Genomic DNA, 16353 nt, shown 5'->3' on the forward strand with positions numbered 1-16353 from the left:
TAGCAAACTCACTAATAGGTATGTTTTATCAGAACATTTCTTAAAGAGAGCCCTCAGCTTCTTTATCTCAGTTACCTTCTACTAACCTTCCTCTTCAGCCTGACAAAAGGACGGATAAATGCCTACTTACAATGTCAGTGTGTCTACAGACACTGCATGTGCCTGCCTGCGAAGAACCCTGTCCTGAAATGAAAGTCAGCTATCTAACATATAAACTGAAGTCTGAACCTCTAGAGCTTGACTTTCTTCTACTAAAAATTGTTTGGTTCCCTAAGTCTTATGGATTCCTATCTTTCAAAATGTGCTCCAAGTACAAATCTTAAAACCTTTCATATAATAGGGACAAAATATACTAAATGATTGAGAGAATACAAAGGCATATTAAGCAGAATCCTTGACTTCAAAAGAATTATCCATCTCCCTTATTAGAATGTGAACCCTAAGAACACATGAACTTTCGACTTCTGGTCAAGGTGGCAGCGTAGGTAAACATGGCTTGCTTCCTTGCACGACCATGTAAAAATTACAACTAAAATATAGAACAACCATCACATCACTCAGAACCTTAAGAAATAGAGTTGAAAGAAAGTCTGGCAACTATGGAATTAAAGAAACCACATGCATCTAGACTGGTAGGAGGGGCACAGATATGAAATGGGCTGATCCCACTTCCATGTGTGGTGGATAAAAATTTGGGAGGGGAAACCTTGGGAGTGAAGAGTCCCAGCCCCACACCAACCTCCCAGTCCAGGGTTCCAGTGCAGGGAATTTAAGTCCCCATAACTTCCGGCTGCAAAAACCAGAGGGGACTGAGCAGGTAAAAGAAACTTCTGGAGTCCCAAGCATTTCTCCTTAAAGGATCCACATACGGACTTACTTAGACTCACTCCCTCTGAGCTCCAGCACCAGGGTAGCAGCTTGAAAGGCACCAGTGGCATACAGAGAGGAACTAAAGTGTCTGGCCTCAAGGCAGGAGCTGAAGGACAACTTTCTCAGAGACAGAAAGGCAGGCAGAGGCCTTTGCCCCTTTCTGAACCCTCCACCCCCATACAGCCACAGAGCCAGTAGGCGGGTGTCATAGCTGAGAATCTATCAACCTGGCTAACACTGTCTCGCACTGGAGATCCCCAGAGACTCCGTCACCCCCAATTTATGGGTCCACCCAAGACATAAATGGCTGGTCTTGGCTCATGCTTCACAACTTCCTAAATTCTATCAAACAAGCAAGAGCCAGCATCAGTAAACCCCCAGCCCCCAGCCCCCAGCCCTCAGCACCCATACCTCTGGCTAAGTGGCACATGGCCTGGCACTAGCAGCAGCCAGCCTAGATCCACAGCGTGGCTTTGCCTGGGAATCTCCAAACCCAGCACAAGTAGTAGACATCTCAGATTGCTTTATAGCTCATGCAGGGTGGTCCTTGACAGGTGGTGGCTGACCTTGGCCTGAACCACCCAGGAAACTCCAGAGCCTGTGCATATAATGGACAGCCACAGACCATGTCATAATACTACCACCCTGCTCCTGCACAGCTGATCCTTCATGGAAGGTGGATATTGGTGGTCAGTGGTCAAGACAGTCCTTGCAGCTGACTGGCCTGGGTAAACTCCCATTGACCAGCCAATAACAATCAAGGCATGACTATAAGAGGAGGATGTACTTAGCCCACATGAAGGGTGCACCTTGAGCACTCAGATTGGGTGATAAGGGAGGTTGTGCCACTGGACCCTACAGGACACCTACTATATTAGGTCATGCTACCAAGACACAGAGTCATAGTAGCTCTACCTAATACATAGAAACAAACACAGGGAGGCTGCCAAAATGAAGAGACAAAGAAACATGGCCCAAATGAAAGAATAGATCCAAACTCTAGAAAAAGAACTGAACAAAATGGAGATAAGCTATCTATCAGATGCAGAGTTCAAAACACTGGTTATAAGGATGCTCGAGGAACTTTGTGAGGACCTCAACAGCATAAAAAAGATCTAGTCAGAAATGAAGGTTACACTAATTGAAATAAAGAACAATTGACAGGGAAACAACAGTAGAGTGGATGAAGCCAAGAATCAAATCGATGATTTGGAACTTAAAGAAGCAAAAAACAACCAATCAGAACAACAAGAACAAGAAAGAATCCAAAAAAACAAGGATAGTGTAGGTAACCTGTGAGACAACTTTAAGCATCTAACATTTGCATCATAGGGGTTCCAGAAGGAAAAGAGAAAGAACAAGAAATTGGAAACCTGTTTGAAAGAAATGAAAGAAAACTTCCTTAATTTGGTGGAGGAAATAGACATGCAAGTCCAGGAAGCACAGAGAGCCCCAAACAAGTTGGATGCACAAAAGCCCACTCCAAGACATATTATAGTGAAAATGCCAAAGGTTAAAAATAAAAAGAGAATCTTAAAAGCAGCAAGAAAAAAGCAGTTAGTTTCTTACAGGAGATTTCCCATAAGACTGTCAGCTGATTTCTCAAAAGAAACTTTGCAGGCTAGAGGGGATTGGCAAGAAATATTCAAAGTCATGAAAAGCAGGGACCTATAGCCAAGATTGCTTCACCGAGCAAAGATATCAGTTAGAATCGAAAGGCAGATAAAGAGCTTCCCAGATAAGAAAAAAACTAAAGGAGTTTATTATCACCAAACCATTTATTATATGAAATGTTAAGGGCACTTAGTTAAGGAAAAAAATATCAAAACTATGAACAACAAAATGGCAATAAATACATATCTATCAACAACTGAATCTAAAGAACAAACTAAGCAAACAAGAACAGAGACAGAATCATGGATACAGAGAGCGTTTTGATGGCTGCCAGGTGGGAAGCGGGGTGTGGGGGAATGGGCGAAGATGTGAGGTAATTAAGAAATACAAATAGGTAGTTACAGAATAGCCATGGGGATGTAAAGTACAGTATAGGAAATGGAGTAGCCAAAGAACTTATACACATGACCTGTGGATAATGGTGTGGGGAGTGCCTGAGGGAATGGGGGGTGCTGGGTGGAGAGGGGCGAAAGGGGAAAAATTGGGACATCTGTAATAGCATAATCAATAAAATATAATTTAGAGAAAAAGAAGACATGGACTTTCTCAGTCTTGTTCATTACTGTATCTCCAGCACTTTGAATAGCACTTGGCAGACAGAGGGGATCAAAATAATCTCAAGAAATGAATACACCAAGGAACATGAAAACGAAGACAGCATGCTTTCAAAAATAAGAGAATATGCCATGTTTTACTGTGGGACTATTTTAAGGCCAATAGAAATTAAAAGAAGGAAAAGATGAAGGCAAGCTTAAATGGTCTGAGAAAGGGTAATTAAGTCATCCTAGAAGGAAGGACTTAGATGGACAAGGAGGACGGGATAAGACTTGCAAAGTCCAGAGATGGGAAGGGCCAAATGTATTAGGAGGAGAATGCAGAGGCTCGGGCGTCAAAGGGGAAGGTATTTGTTGGGGAGCAGTGGAAGCCAGATGGAAGGAAGAGAATGAGGAAAAGTGAGGAGACTGCAGAGGCCTGGAAAAATCACCAATCAGATCGCACTGGGGTGGGGTTTACATTTTAAAAATCATTTTTCACACCCTCAATTTAATATCTAAAGAAAAACGAGCCTCAGGAAAGATGTAAATCTTAAAAGGAAGTAGGGCAATGGGGCCAATAGCCAATCCTGGGGGCCCACAAAAAGGTATAATTTGAGTTATTAAAAAAGTCTTAAAGTTATAATAAGTTCCATAGTTTACTAAGATTAATGGTTTATCAAAGAATAATAAAAGTCTCAGGCCTAAATTCACTAACAATTTTCACACAAAGATAACCTTTTTTCTTAAATAGAAATTCACTTTTAATATCACAGCAGGGTACATTTAATAGATTTTTTAAAATGTTGTAACTGTTAATATTAACCAGAGAATGACGCCATTCACTAATTCTGGAACACCTAGAAATAGGTAGACGTCAAAAGCTCTGAATGGTTCTTTATTAGACAGCCACCGTTTTCAAGACAGCTTCAGATAAACCTAACAATTGAGATGCTGTAAATATCTTTGCTCTTTCACCAATCTCTAGCTATATTTAGCAGCACAATTTCCTTTGTTCAGGAATTATTCTTGATTACTCCACATTTATGTTCTCAAGGCAGAATACCTTGGACATAATTAAATGAATGGATAGCTGCAAGAATGAACAAATGAATAAAACATCAAATGACTGTATTAAGATCTTTGAGATGTAATGGCTATATGCTTCATAGAAGAACATCCTGGATCTCTCCTGGCCAGGGATAAAGCCTCGGGGCTTTTGCAAACCTGTCTTTCATATTTAGCAACAAACTGGGATTAAAATGGAACAGAGGGAGTAAGAAAGTTTATAAGGGAGGAGCATTATTCTGGGCAAGGCTGGCAGTGTTTATGAGAGCAGGGGTGAATTTCCTGCAAAGCTAATGAAGTTTAAGTGCCGGGACCCCTCACTTGCACAGGCCCCTGCCGAGGCCCATGAGGAGCCCACGTAATGAGTTCACATGGTACTTCACTCCCGTTAAATTTGCCAAAGTAAGGTATAATAAAATTCACCCCCCTAAAGAAGGCCCCAGAATAAGTTTCAGGCCCCACACAGCCTGAGGTCTGCCCGGCCTGAGAGGTAGGCAGAGGCTTGCTTGATCCTAGGCAGGATGCTGGTTGCCACTGAGAGCGTTCGTTGTCAGAGCAGCGACAATGGGCACTTGGAGTGCCAGTCACATTTCTGGGTGGTTTCTTACTCCTTTTTAAAACACAATTTCCTAGGCTCACCGTTCTCATATCATGATTTACCTTTCTGCTTTTATATCTTCTTTGCAAATGAAGTCACAGGAGACATTTAGCTGTTATAAACTTCATGTCAAGCTTTGAAGTGCTTTTTAATAGCAGAAATATTTGGCTCACGTGTGGGCTTTGTAGCTATGGTAAATACCTCTTAGTTATCTGTTGCTACTGTTATTCCACACCTCCAGTTTGGAGAAATTCTGCATATGCATTGAGGCAATAAAAAAGAATATTGAGCCATATCTTAGCTCTTCTGTGAGTGGTTTATTTTATTTCTTCTCACATGGAGCTAATGCTTTTATCATATTGTACTGGTGATGGGTGGGGAAGCTGTGGAGAGAAGGGGAATACTGATTATTACATCATTGGTTGGCAGTTTCCTCTTAGCTTCTTGAAGGTTAAGTGGTCAAGTAGCTTCTTAATATGAGATCAAGGCATTTCAAAGACTGGCTCATCCACCTGTTTTCTGACAAAATGCCTTAGTCGACTTTGGACAAAATGCTTGGGCTGGTTAAAAAGGAAGAAACTGACCAGAGCTAATACGAAATAAAGATAAAATTACCATCTTAGAGGTTCCTATATGACTGTTGACATACAGACTATATGTCTAGGTACATATCAGAACAATGCACTTAGAAATAGCATTCTTGAGAACAGATTACAGAAACAAAGACCACGTACTGAGCATCTTGGATATGTCCTGTGTTGAACAATGACATTTTGCTTCTTTATGTAACTTATTTTATGAAGAGATGATAGAAAACACTATTACACTCCCTAAGTTAAACACTTGACATTTTCATTCCTCAAAATGCAACATTTAAGAAGTCTAGATATGTTTATTAATTAGTGATTATTAACACCCAGTAAACAACATTATGTCTTGGAAAAACACAATCTCTCTTCACAGCATGATGCTGAAATCTATTATTCCCTGATTCCATATGCTGAAATACACTCAAATGGTCACAAATGACCTTAAGCATTAAATAAATGTAAATGAGGACAACATAGGAAATGTGCTTTTGATTGATGACTAAAAGACCAGGTTGAAAATCACATCCAAAAATGAAGTCCTCCCCAGAAGGGAATGGCAGCCTGCATTGCGGAGTGAAGGCTGTCCTAAGAATGAAGAGCAGGGAACAGACTGCTCTTTCTCCAGACCTGCCAGAGGTTTGCTGGGAAACAGAGCTGGTTTGCTCATTCCTATGAGAAACTCAGAACACATTCCCCCTTGCCATCAGCCAACATTCTAATGCAGGATTTAAAAATACATATCCGGACACTTCATAACATTCACCAACCAAGCTAACAGAAATAGAATTATTGCTATTCCGTAGCCTCATCTTGATATGTTGATCGCTTTAGTTTTTAAGCATTATTGCTCTTCATCGGCACCCAAACTGAGCAGTTGGAGTGGAAAAACACCCTCAACCATAATAAATTAAATAATTAACAATTAGATTGTTCTAATAAGGTTTTGGGCTAAGCATATGATAGAAAAATTCACAAATACAGGTATTTCATGGGAAAACTATTAAATGTTTACTCACTCCTCTGGGCCCATACCAACAGGGTAAAAATAAAATGTAGCACTACATTGATGAGGGTAAGCACTTCTCCTTGTTTGGATAAGAATTAACAATGTCTAAACAGGAATGGATACCTAGGCTATTTTAAAATCATGGAATCAAGCAGAGTTTCTCAATGTTGGCGCTATTGACATTTTGGGCCAGACACTTCCTTGTTGTGGGGGTCGTCCTGAGCATTGTAGGATGTTTAGCAGAATCCCTGGCCTCTACCCACTGAATGCCATTAGCAACCCCTCCCCCTAGTCATGACAATAAAAAGGTGCCCCCGTGTTGAGAACAAGTGGAATACAGCCATTCATTGAAGGTCCCAGGCTGGGTTTCTCCCAACATCACACTGTATACTCCCAACCCTAAATAATTCCCATCCAGTGTATAATATACTTACCTTCACTTTTTCTCATCTATTAATTAATTAATTAAGGTGATGAGAATGCTTGCCTGCCTTATTATGGGTTCTTGTGACATTAAATAAGATACTTTTGAAGTGCTTAGAACAATGCCTGACGCACAGTAAGTGCTCACTAAATGTTAGCTATTATTATCTTTAATCATCACCCACAGTATGGAGAAAAGCAGTTTCTGCCAGTGTTTTGATGCAGAAAGGTATCTTACCAGCTTGATATTTTCTGAGTCTTAAATACACCAGCCTTCTGATTCCTTTCGATGAGGTCTCTCACATCTATTGGACACACAGTTAAGGAAGCTTCTGCAGTGACTGTCAATCAACTTAAAAAAATGAATAAATAAAAGCCCACAAACACAGTAATCTTATTGGACATGAGATCTCTGCAGTGAAAAGGGAAGAGCTATAGGATACAATACCGGCAGAGAAGGTTCCAGCCCTGGCTCTACCACCAAATATTGAATTACTTGCCACAGGCAAGCCCTTTAATTCCCTGGGCTGCAGTTTTGTTGCCTGGGGAATGTACATTCAGGTAGCATCGCAGCAAGGCCCAGGGGGATGGGCAATGGTAGAGAGGAGAGGACTATCCCATAGGTACCAGGCCCCACTTGCTTAAAAGGCAAAGGTCTTCCCGGCAGTGGGGAGGTCAATAGCAGTCTTCTGAGACTTTCCAAGTTGAAATATTTTCAGTCTCCTAAATGTTTTAAGGGAGGGTGGGGATGAGCTGCAGGGAAAGACCTGGGAGAAAGTGAGACGAGAAAGACGGAGAAAAGCTTGGAAAATCTTTGATAGGAAGCAAATTACTGAAGATGGAAGTCAATCCAGTTGGAAGGCCCCTTGAAGAACCGTCCTAACAGACTAATGCTTTGGCCTTTGGCCATCTGCTGGTGCATAAGGCCTTGTACAGAAAGAGCCATGTTTATTAAAAAGATGTTGTGAGGAGCTAGTCCATTACATCACACAACACCACCTTAATGAGGGCCATGGGGAAAATCATATTGGGTTCTAATATGGGAAAAGCTAGACTTCAGGTTGACTAGTTGTGCTTCAACTGCTGGACACTAGAAGTCTTATAACTATTCCTCTTTCTCTTTTTGCTCTAGTCCCTGTGCAATTCAGGGCCAAATGTATGACCCAAGTTGAATAACCGCAAGGACTCCTATTGCGTGTATATTCTATATTGGCCTCCATTCCTGGCTTCATCATATTTTATATTTTTTTGGCTTTCTAATTTTCAATTGCCCTCACTTTCTCATTTTTTTTATATGGCATATTCTATGTGTCACTGTAAGAAACCTCAAAATCTTTCTTTTGGAATAGGGCAGGTTTAAATAAGCAAGAAATAAAATAATTCCAGCGAAGGCTGCAAGCTGAACTAAATTGGGCCCATGGGGAGGACACCAAGCGGACAAGCGATGTTCCCCTATTGCTCAGAAAAACAGATTGCCTGAGTGCTGGAAACAAGCATTGGCCAAGATCTCCCCTCAAGAACAGAGCCCCAGGACTTTTTAACCCAGATCTCTGCTTGAAACGCCAGGCACACCCATTCCTTCTCTGAGTGAATAAGCAGGTACTGTGATAGCTTTCTTCCCCCAGGAGTGGGTAGGAAAAATCAATTAGGTCTCCTAATGAAGGGCTTTGTTGAGGTTTACAAAAGTGCTATAATGCAGACTTTTTTTTTTTCCTGGATGAACTTTCCTGTATGCAAATTAAATACCGTTAAATTACATTCATTAAAAAAATAAAAGAGACTAATTTGCCTACTTGTTTTGATTAACTAAAATGACACATCGGCCTACAGTTCTATTTCAGGAAGAAAGTATTTCAGGAAAGTCTTCTACATGGAATGTCTTGTAGAAAAGGACAGCTGACATCTTTATTCTGAGAGCAAAATCAGTAGACTCAACCGACAACTGTTTTTGATTAAGCTCCCCCTGACTCTGGCCACACCTTATTCAGCGTTCCCATGACACCCCCCAGCAAGCCGTAATGGGACAGGCACACCTGTAGCGTCGTAGGAGCACATGGCTAATTTATCAAGCAAAACATGTTATTTTGTTAGTTGAGGTAATACTTTTTATAAAGTAGTCATAGGGAAGTTAAATTATATAACTCTGAAAACCTATTAATAATTTTCAGTAAACATCTTAACACTGTATACTTTTATACAATTTATAAACCCGTGGCTCCAGGTGGTCAAGCTGAAGCAAGCGTAAGTATTTATATTCTAGAAGCAATTCTTGAAATGAAAAAGGAATTCATAGTATTTAGGCTTCTTTATTTTTAGAACTGGAAGGAAAATATATTTTGTGGTTTAGGAGGTGCCTTTTATATTAAAACAAGTACAAAAAGGGAAAAAAATGTCGACAGTGTATTAAAATATTTATTACCTTAAGAGATATATTCTGACATTTGGCTCCCCACCCTTTACTTTAGGTCAGATTTTGAAGTGGTCCCTCTAGTTGGCACTGTGTTCACTAATAGATTTTATCTTTCTTCTTTGTCACCTCAGGGTAATAAAGGAAATTCAATCAAATGGAGTCAATACATCAGGGCAGTTTTGAACAGGATGGACCAAATTGTGCTCTCTGAATTGCACCCACCTTCTGGAAGGCTTCAGTGGGAGGTGCTGGGTGGAAAGAAAGCTTTAGTGATTTCTGATTAAATGGATACAGAGTAATCACCTCCAATCTCCTTGTCTGGGCAACTGGACTTCCAAAAGTATAGGCTGAAAGGAAACCAGGATTCTAGCTCCAGTTTCCTTCTTAAATAAAGAATAGTTTAGGAGTGGGGCTCCATGTTAACTTTGTTTCAGCTGAGTTTTCTTCTTAAAATATACATTTTTGCATAATAACAATAACATTTATTTAAACAAATTATGTTACATATAGTACATATAAACCATTGTTTACAACATTAACTTCTTTCTGCAGTTAGTAATCGTAATATTTATTGGTAGTTGCATATACATTTTGAGAATTGGTATTATTTTTTAAGCAAGAAAATATTTTAAAAATAATAACACTGTGGTTCACAATGCGTTACTTTCTTGGTTCATGTTTCCTTTATTTTCATTGGAACGTTAAAAGGTGAAGGTAGGGAACTATGAAATTATAATGTAAACCCTGTTCATTTTGATGTCCAAAGTTTTTTAAATTACATGATGTGACAACGTTTGCTACTTTGAAGGCTGCAAGGTATTCCTAAATGTGTTTATTACTCAAACGAATTGAGAAAATGACATAAAGGAGTTTTGAACTCTTAACAATGTCATCTGTTGCTCTTGGATGAGAGAACTTTTCTTCCAGAGGGCTCTGAGAAAATACAAGATGATACTCATGAAATCATTCTAACTTTTGGTAAAACAGAACTGTTTGATGGGAAAAAATATACAGAGGTGAGCAAAAGTAGCTTTATAAAGAACTCTGTGCCAAAGTGTGCTTGAGTATAGCAAGTAGGTTACAAGAATGTGTAAATAATGAAGGCCAGACTTTTGAGTTAATAAAGCTAGTGAAATAATCATAACCTGCATGTCTTTTTCCATATGAACAATTCTAAACCTACCTTTGCCTACCCATGTTAATGCTTTGAAATCAAATGAACCTGGTTTCTAGTGCTGGTTCTGATTTTTTAGTGGCTGTGTGAACTTGGGTAAATTAACCTCTCTGAATTCCACCTCAAAGACAGAAATAATGATACCCACTATAATGATACCTATTATACAAGCTTAATGGAGTATCCCATATGAGAAGCCTGACACATAGTAGGTGCCTAATTCATATCGATTCATTTCATTTTTCAATAATTCAAGTAAAAGCTTTGGAGGGATGAAGAGGTTGGTGACTATAACTAAGTTTTGGCAATTAAGCTTTATCTTCTTTCCTTTCTTCTTGGAATTAATTAAGTGAACACTTATATTGTAGAATTTAAATAACTGGAGGGAATCACAGATCTTCTGCTGTGTAGGTTTCCAGTGTCCTGCACATACATCAACGTCCTCTAGCCAAGGCAGGGCCTGTGTCCCACAAAGACAGGGACTTGGTCTACTTTGTCCTCTGCTGCATTTTAGCACCTGAAATGCATTCAGTTAATACTGGTTGAATTAATTTTAATTAATTAACTAATCTATTTGTTGAGTTCTTCCCCAAAGTGAGGCACACGGAGTCCATTTATGGCCCACCTAGTAAAGAGAAGCACTGGCATCCGTATTTCAGCTGTCACTGATATTGGAGCAAGGGGCTCGGATGCAGGACGATGGCCTGGCGTTCCCAAAGTCTCAACCAGCCACAACACAGGCTGCATGGTCCACATGAGGCTCCTTTTATTAATCCCTTAAAACCAGGATTCTGTTAAAATAATGTTAAGCCAGGGGTATCTCCTTTAAAATGTACAGGCAATTTACCAATTTTTGAGGAACCTTGCTTTTCACATCATGAACCAGGCTGTGCACGTTGTGCACATAAGGCGCTTGGGTCAGGAGCACAGGAAATGGGTCGTCAAGTGCTGCCATATTCTGCAGATAACGCACTTGCGGCTTCCTAAGGATAGATCAAGGCAGGGTGCTGGTGTGGGGCCAGTTCGCGAGTGTGGCAGAGAGGGCTGCCCCGCTTAGGTGCTGCACTTTTTTTATTCATTATGATTTGGAAGAAGTTCAGCATCAATAATACCTGAGTATATCTGTCCTCTTCCCTATTGTTATGCCCTTGCCATCGTCAGCCACAAACTTTATGGAGTAATTGTTATCTGTGGGCCAAAGTGTATTAAAATATTACCTTAAGAGGTATATTCTGACATTCTGCTCCCCACCCTTTACTTTAGGAGGTTACTTTACTTTACTTTGAGAATTCTTTACTACACTAAAAGGGCTGTGACAGAGAAAGGGGAACACATTTCACACTATTTTAGGATAACTTTGAGAAATGGATGAACCAAATGATGTCCTTTTCTAACTTATCCTTTGTTCTGCTTGGGTACAGCTAAATTATGGCATCTGCAAGGAGAGGCAGCTCTGAGGTGCGGGGCTCTGATTTCGAGCCTGCAGTGGAGTTTAAGGACCAAGGAGAGCCTCAGCAGCGTCTACCCGTGAGTCTGAAAAAACGTTCAGGACTTACAACATTCACTTATACCTCGGGTCTTAATCTCTTTTTGGATATCTCTGCTTAACAAATCTCAAATCAACATCTAGTTTTCCAGGATCAAGGTAGAAAGCTCTAGAACACATAGCCAATCCACTTGATACATTTTAGGAATAAATAAAATAACCTCACAACTGGTTGTTAAATTTCTATGATCTAAAGATTCAGAGCGCATTCTTTCATTGCCTCACATATTTACAAAAAAAAAACAAAAAAAAAAAACAAACCAGAAATAACAGAAGATAAAAAGGAAATATCAGGAAATGCTTTATTTTTTAGAAAGCTAAGAATCAGAATGTTAGAAAATGAAGAGACTAGGAAGTAAGGCTCAGTTAGATTCATTAAATTCAGATGCCAAGAACAACAAAAATAATTTTTTAAATGATGAGAATAATATACAGGCCAATACTCAGATGTGATGTGCGATTGCTAGGTCGATTTTCAATTACAATTCACTGATGTATTCATTTGTTTCTTAATGTGCTCATCTTGCCCATTAAGAATAATTAGCAGCTTTGCTTAGAGATTTTCTGGCTTCTGGCAATGTTCATCCCCCACCTACTTTTTTTGTTGACATCCACTTTTACTTTTTAGAAAGTAATTTCTGAATAATATCCTACAACTGCTATATAATTTAGGCTTCCTAAAATTTTAAAGGAAAGATGTAAACAGTAATTTTTAAATGAGTCTGTTTCAATCTATATGCATCAACAGTATGTGATTCAGTGAATGAGTTATTCTAACAGAAAATGGGCACACAAACAGAAAAAATATTTTTTCATTCATATTAACCTCCCTCGGTAAACCTGTTTATGACAAATGCCAGTTGTAAGCTTTGTTAGTAAATCAGGAATATCGTTAGTATTAAGAGCAGGAAAAACACATTGCCAATTTTAAGGCTTTAGGCATTTTTTCCTTCTTAATTTAAAAAAATTAGATCTAGTTACAACAGAAAAAATGCCCACAAACATAGAACAAATGCATGGCAAACACTGAACTCCACTAGGAAAGTCCTAAGAGGTGAAATAAAACACTACCAGTTTTGGTCTGCATCCTGAAAGGACCTACTTTATCTACATTGTAAAGTTCTTCCCCTCCTGCCCTTTGGCACCCTGCTATATTAAACCCATTGTAAAACCCAGCACAATAAAGCACTCTCGGGGCTGAGCTTCTGAGGACCAAATGTTAAAAATCCATTTTCTTGGGAGGGGGCTGTACCAATCATTTCTTTGAAAGGCCAGCAGAGTGAATACAGAATCTGAGATTTCCTCTCTGATTTCAAGAGCTGGCATGGCATCTTTGCTGTTTAAAGCAAAGGTGCATTAATTAATGACATTAGCGTTGCTTCCCTCTTTGGAAGCTCTGCAGTTTAGCTCAATAATAATTTTAGTACAATTAAATTTACATACTGACTACAGATGCTTCCCATAGTTTGTTAAAAGTTCTAATTGGTTTCTGAGGCTATTAAATAAGACACCTGCTGACTTAAAAAAAAAAAACAAAACAAAACCTCAGGTTGCTGGGCCCAATCTGAAAGTTACTGTGGCTAAAATGACCTTCTCTTGTCCAATAACTTTGCCTCCCCCCTCTCAAAGAACACATCCGTTGGGGCTGAGCCAGCCTACCTGCCTTCCTCTCGCTCTCTGTGTTCCCTGACATGTGGAGGAGGAGCACAGTGAAATGATACAGTGCACGAAGAGCTCAGAATAAAAGCAGAGTGAATGAACAACATCAGCTCATCTTCAGGAATATTTTGAGAAACTTGCGACAGTCATGATTAAAATCCTGCATTTTAAAAAAAGTAAGCACCTTTTGTGATCTCTTTCCCTTGTGTGAAAGGCCAAGACTGTGATTGGCTGTTTTTCCTTCCTGAATTTTTTTAAGTCTGTCAGGCAATTAGCTGGGTGGGGCTCTGTAGAGCACACAAGTGCTGCGGAACAATATTAGCTGCTGTGCTTCTTGTACTTCCTTCTCCTGTTTGAGCAGCCTGATGGAGCTGCTGCAAATTTTATTTTCAAAAAAATTACACGGCAGAGGTAGAAGAAGAAAATGGAAAAGACATTTTATGTAAGATGCCACAAAAAAAAAAAAAATCAGACCTGCTTTGACATTTTAGGAGTCTCAAATTCAAATAAGGAGATTACCTCCTTCGTAATGTAAATGTTAGGCACACCAAAAAATCCAAAGCAAATACATCTTCCACTTTTCCTCTCAATTTCTAATGGCTGTTAACTGCCCCTGAACAAATCAGCTCGATTGCTAAAGTAGCCACAAATTATGCTTGCTTCTTCTTAAAATACAGTTCAATTTTCATGAACTCTGTGTACATATTAGTAAAGCATAATCTAATATAATGGGGTTTAAACTGTAATAGCATGGCAGGGAAAAAAAAGAGATAGCTTTTATAATCCTAAATAAAAGGAAATAATGAAAACCTGATAGCTTTTTCCAGCAGGGAGATAGAAGTAACTCCTCAATTAGAGTAGGTATAATATTATGTGGCATGTATGTACAATATCAAATGCAAGAAATGTATTAACGAATGGAAGTTAATTTTTGTTAGTAATATCTAATATAATAAATATTAAATACTTTATTTTACACTGTCAAATTGCAACAGAAAGAAAAGAATAAGAATGCCTGAAAATTATTATGAAATAAATCGTCACATTGCCTTGAGCGGTCCAGAAATCATAGGCTCCTTTAATGAGAAGTGACAATAAAAACCCACCAAAATAAAAAAAAAACCACTTAGTTTTACCCAGTGAATTCCATATATTTTTACTTTTTCTTAATTACTTCTCATGTATAAGGGGGAACTCTTTTTTAATACCCCATGCTGCCTTTCTTTATATCAATTGTTACTCGGCGGGGAAAAAGGAACGAGCACAACAAACCTGTTTTCTATCTGAATAAGGATACTTCTGATGGCCTTTTCATTCCCATCAGTTAACAGAACTTCTTTGACATCTGCAGAAATAGCAACCTGGAAAAAAAAAAAGGAGCACAGCAAACAATGAGCAAATATGCTTGTCTGTGTGGAAGTGAAGACAGGAGTGACAAGCCTTCAGTATCATGCTTCCTCACCTATTTCTCTGTAACAATCTTCAATCTTTTTTCATTTTATGTCTGCATTATTTTAATCATTCAATCAAATCAGTCAATACTTTTATCATTCCATTTGCGGGAGCCTCTATCTTGCTATCATTCTGTTCGGTAATTGCATTGTGACAGCGGATGATGGTATTCTGAGAGGCTTTCATTTGTGGGCTTCTGTTTATCTAGTAGAGCCATCATACAAGGCTGTCACTCTGCCTTTCAGCTTGCTTCTGTCTGACTGCCTGATGCCCTTCATATAACTTTGCATTGCAGGCAGATGGCTTTGTGAGGGTAATTTTTTTGTGAGCTTTGACATGCTCGCACATTGGGCTGTAACCTCGACACATTGTGTAAGAGCGACAGGTTTGTCAAATGCCAATCAGTGTAACAATATGCTTTTATTTGTAGAGACATAAAAACTTGTCTAATGCACTGTGCTGCTACATAGTATCTCCTGAATACATGACTCAGAACCCAGAGAATGGGGAACGACGTTCCTGAATGGCCAATCTAATTCAAAAGAATCTAATTACTGAGCGCTCTGGATCATGTTTGTTGGTGTAATAATGCAGGCAAAACATTAGCAGCTATATCATGGTGCTCCAACTGTGATTCGCCAGGCTATTCCTGTATCTTAGCAAATAGGACTATAATCTGAAAAAAAAAAAAAAAAAGCTTTCACTATGGCAAAGAAAGACCGAGCGAGGCCTGGAATGTCACGACAAGCGATATTGACTACACTGAGGTAAAATGTTTCTGCTCATCGAGGCAACCATAAAATCAATATGATCCGAAAGTAAGTCAATCTAGAAGGTCTCTCAAGACCCGGCAGCTTGACCGCAGCTGATGCTGTTGACGGTTCTCTGACCCAGCAGTTGGAGGCCCTGGAACATTTTTCCTTTTGTTCCTCCCTCTGAATGGGATTGGAATTGAGAAAAGACCTACCATGAGCCCAGCCAAGCATGTCATGCCACCCCCTAGCTCACACACAGCAAGGTCCCTGAAAGAGAGAAAAGAAATGGTAGAACCCATACAAATTAGATGAAAATGGTCAGAGAGATATATATGTTACAAGAACAAATTGCCATCTGCAGTAAGAACGGCGCTACCAGGAAGTTGTAGAGACAAGACTAGGCCACCTCATGTCGTTTTGCGTTTTAAAAATAATTATGAAATAGAAAAGTCACAAAGCAGGCAAATCAGTGGGGGTTCCCTCATTAGTGTTCACTGCAACATTACCACCGCTGAGCTGAAAAATCTGAGAAGGTTCCCTTTTTTTCCCCTTGTCAATGGTGCTGTCTTTTAGAACTAAACTAGCTAGAGTAGCG

At 39.4% G+C, this 16353-nt stretch overlaps 1 protein-coding gene across 4 annotated transcripts in view; it reads right to left on the reverse strand.

Moving 5' to 3' along the window:
• Positions 1 to 16353, reverse strand: part of CAMKMT (calmodulin-lysine N-methyltransferase) — a 338172-nt gene that overhangs the window by 37187 nt on the left and 284632 nt on the right. For 3 of the 4 annotated variants that reach the window (XR_008528621.1, XM_054567074.1, XM_054567055.1), the window contains exons 5-7: positions 15971 to 16025; positions 14849 to 14912; positions 7001 to 7067 (exon numbers count right to left, since the gene is read on the reverse strand). Coding sequence is in view for 3 of the 4 variants with exons in the window: in XM_054567074.1 (XP_054423049.1) it covers positions 7001 to 7067; positions 14849 to 14912; positions 15971 to 16025 (186 nt within the window). In the remaining variant the exon portion in view is untranslated. Of the gene's footprint in view, positions 1 to 7000; positions 7068 to 14823; positions 14913 to 15970; positions 16026 to 16353 lie in introns of all 4 variants that reach the window. The other variant, XM_054567065.1, reaches the window with a different exon arrangement.

The sequence above is a fragment of the Pteronotus mesoamericanus genome, unplaced genomic scaffold, assembly GCF_021234165.1.
Source record: "Pteronotus mesoamericanus isolate MK-2021 breed Mesoamerican mustached bat unplaced genomic scaffold, CSHL_Meso_final contig_101, whole genome shotgun sequence".
Taxonomy (NCBI): domain Eukaryota; kingdom Metazoa; phylum Chordata; class Mammalia; order Chiroptera; family Mormoopidae; genus Pteronotus; species Pteronotus mesoamericanus.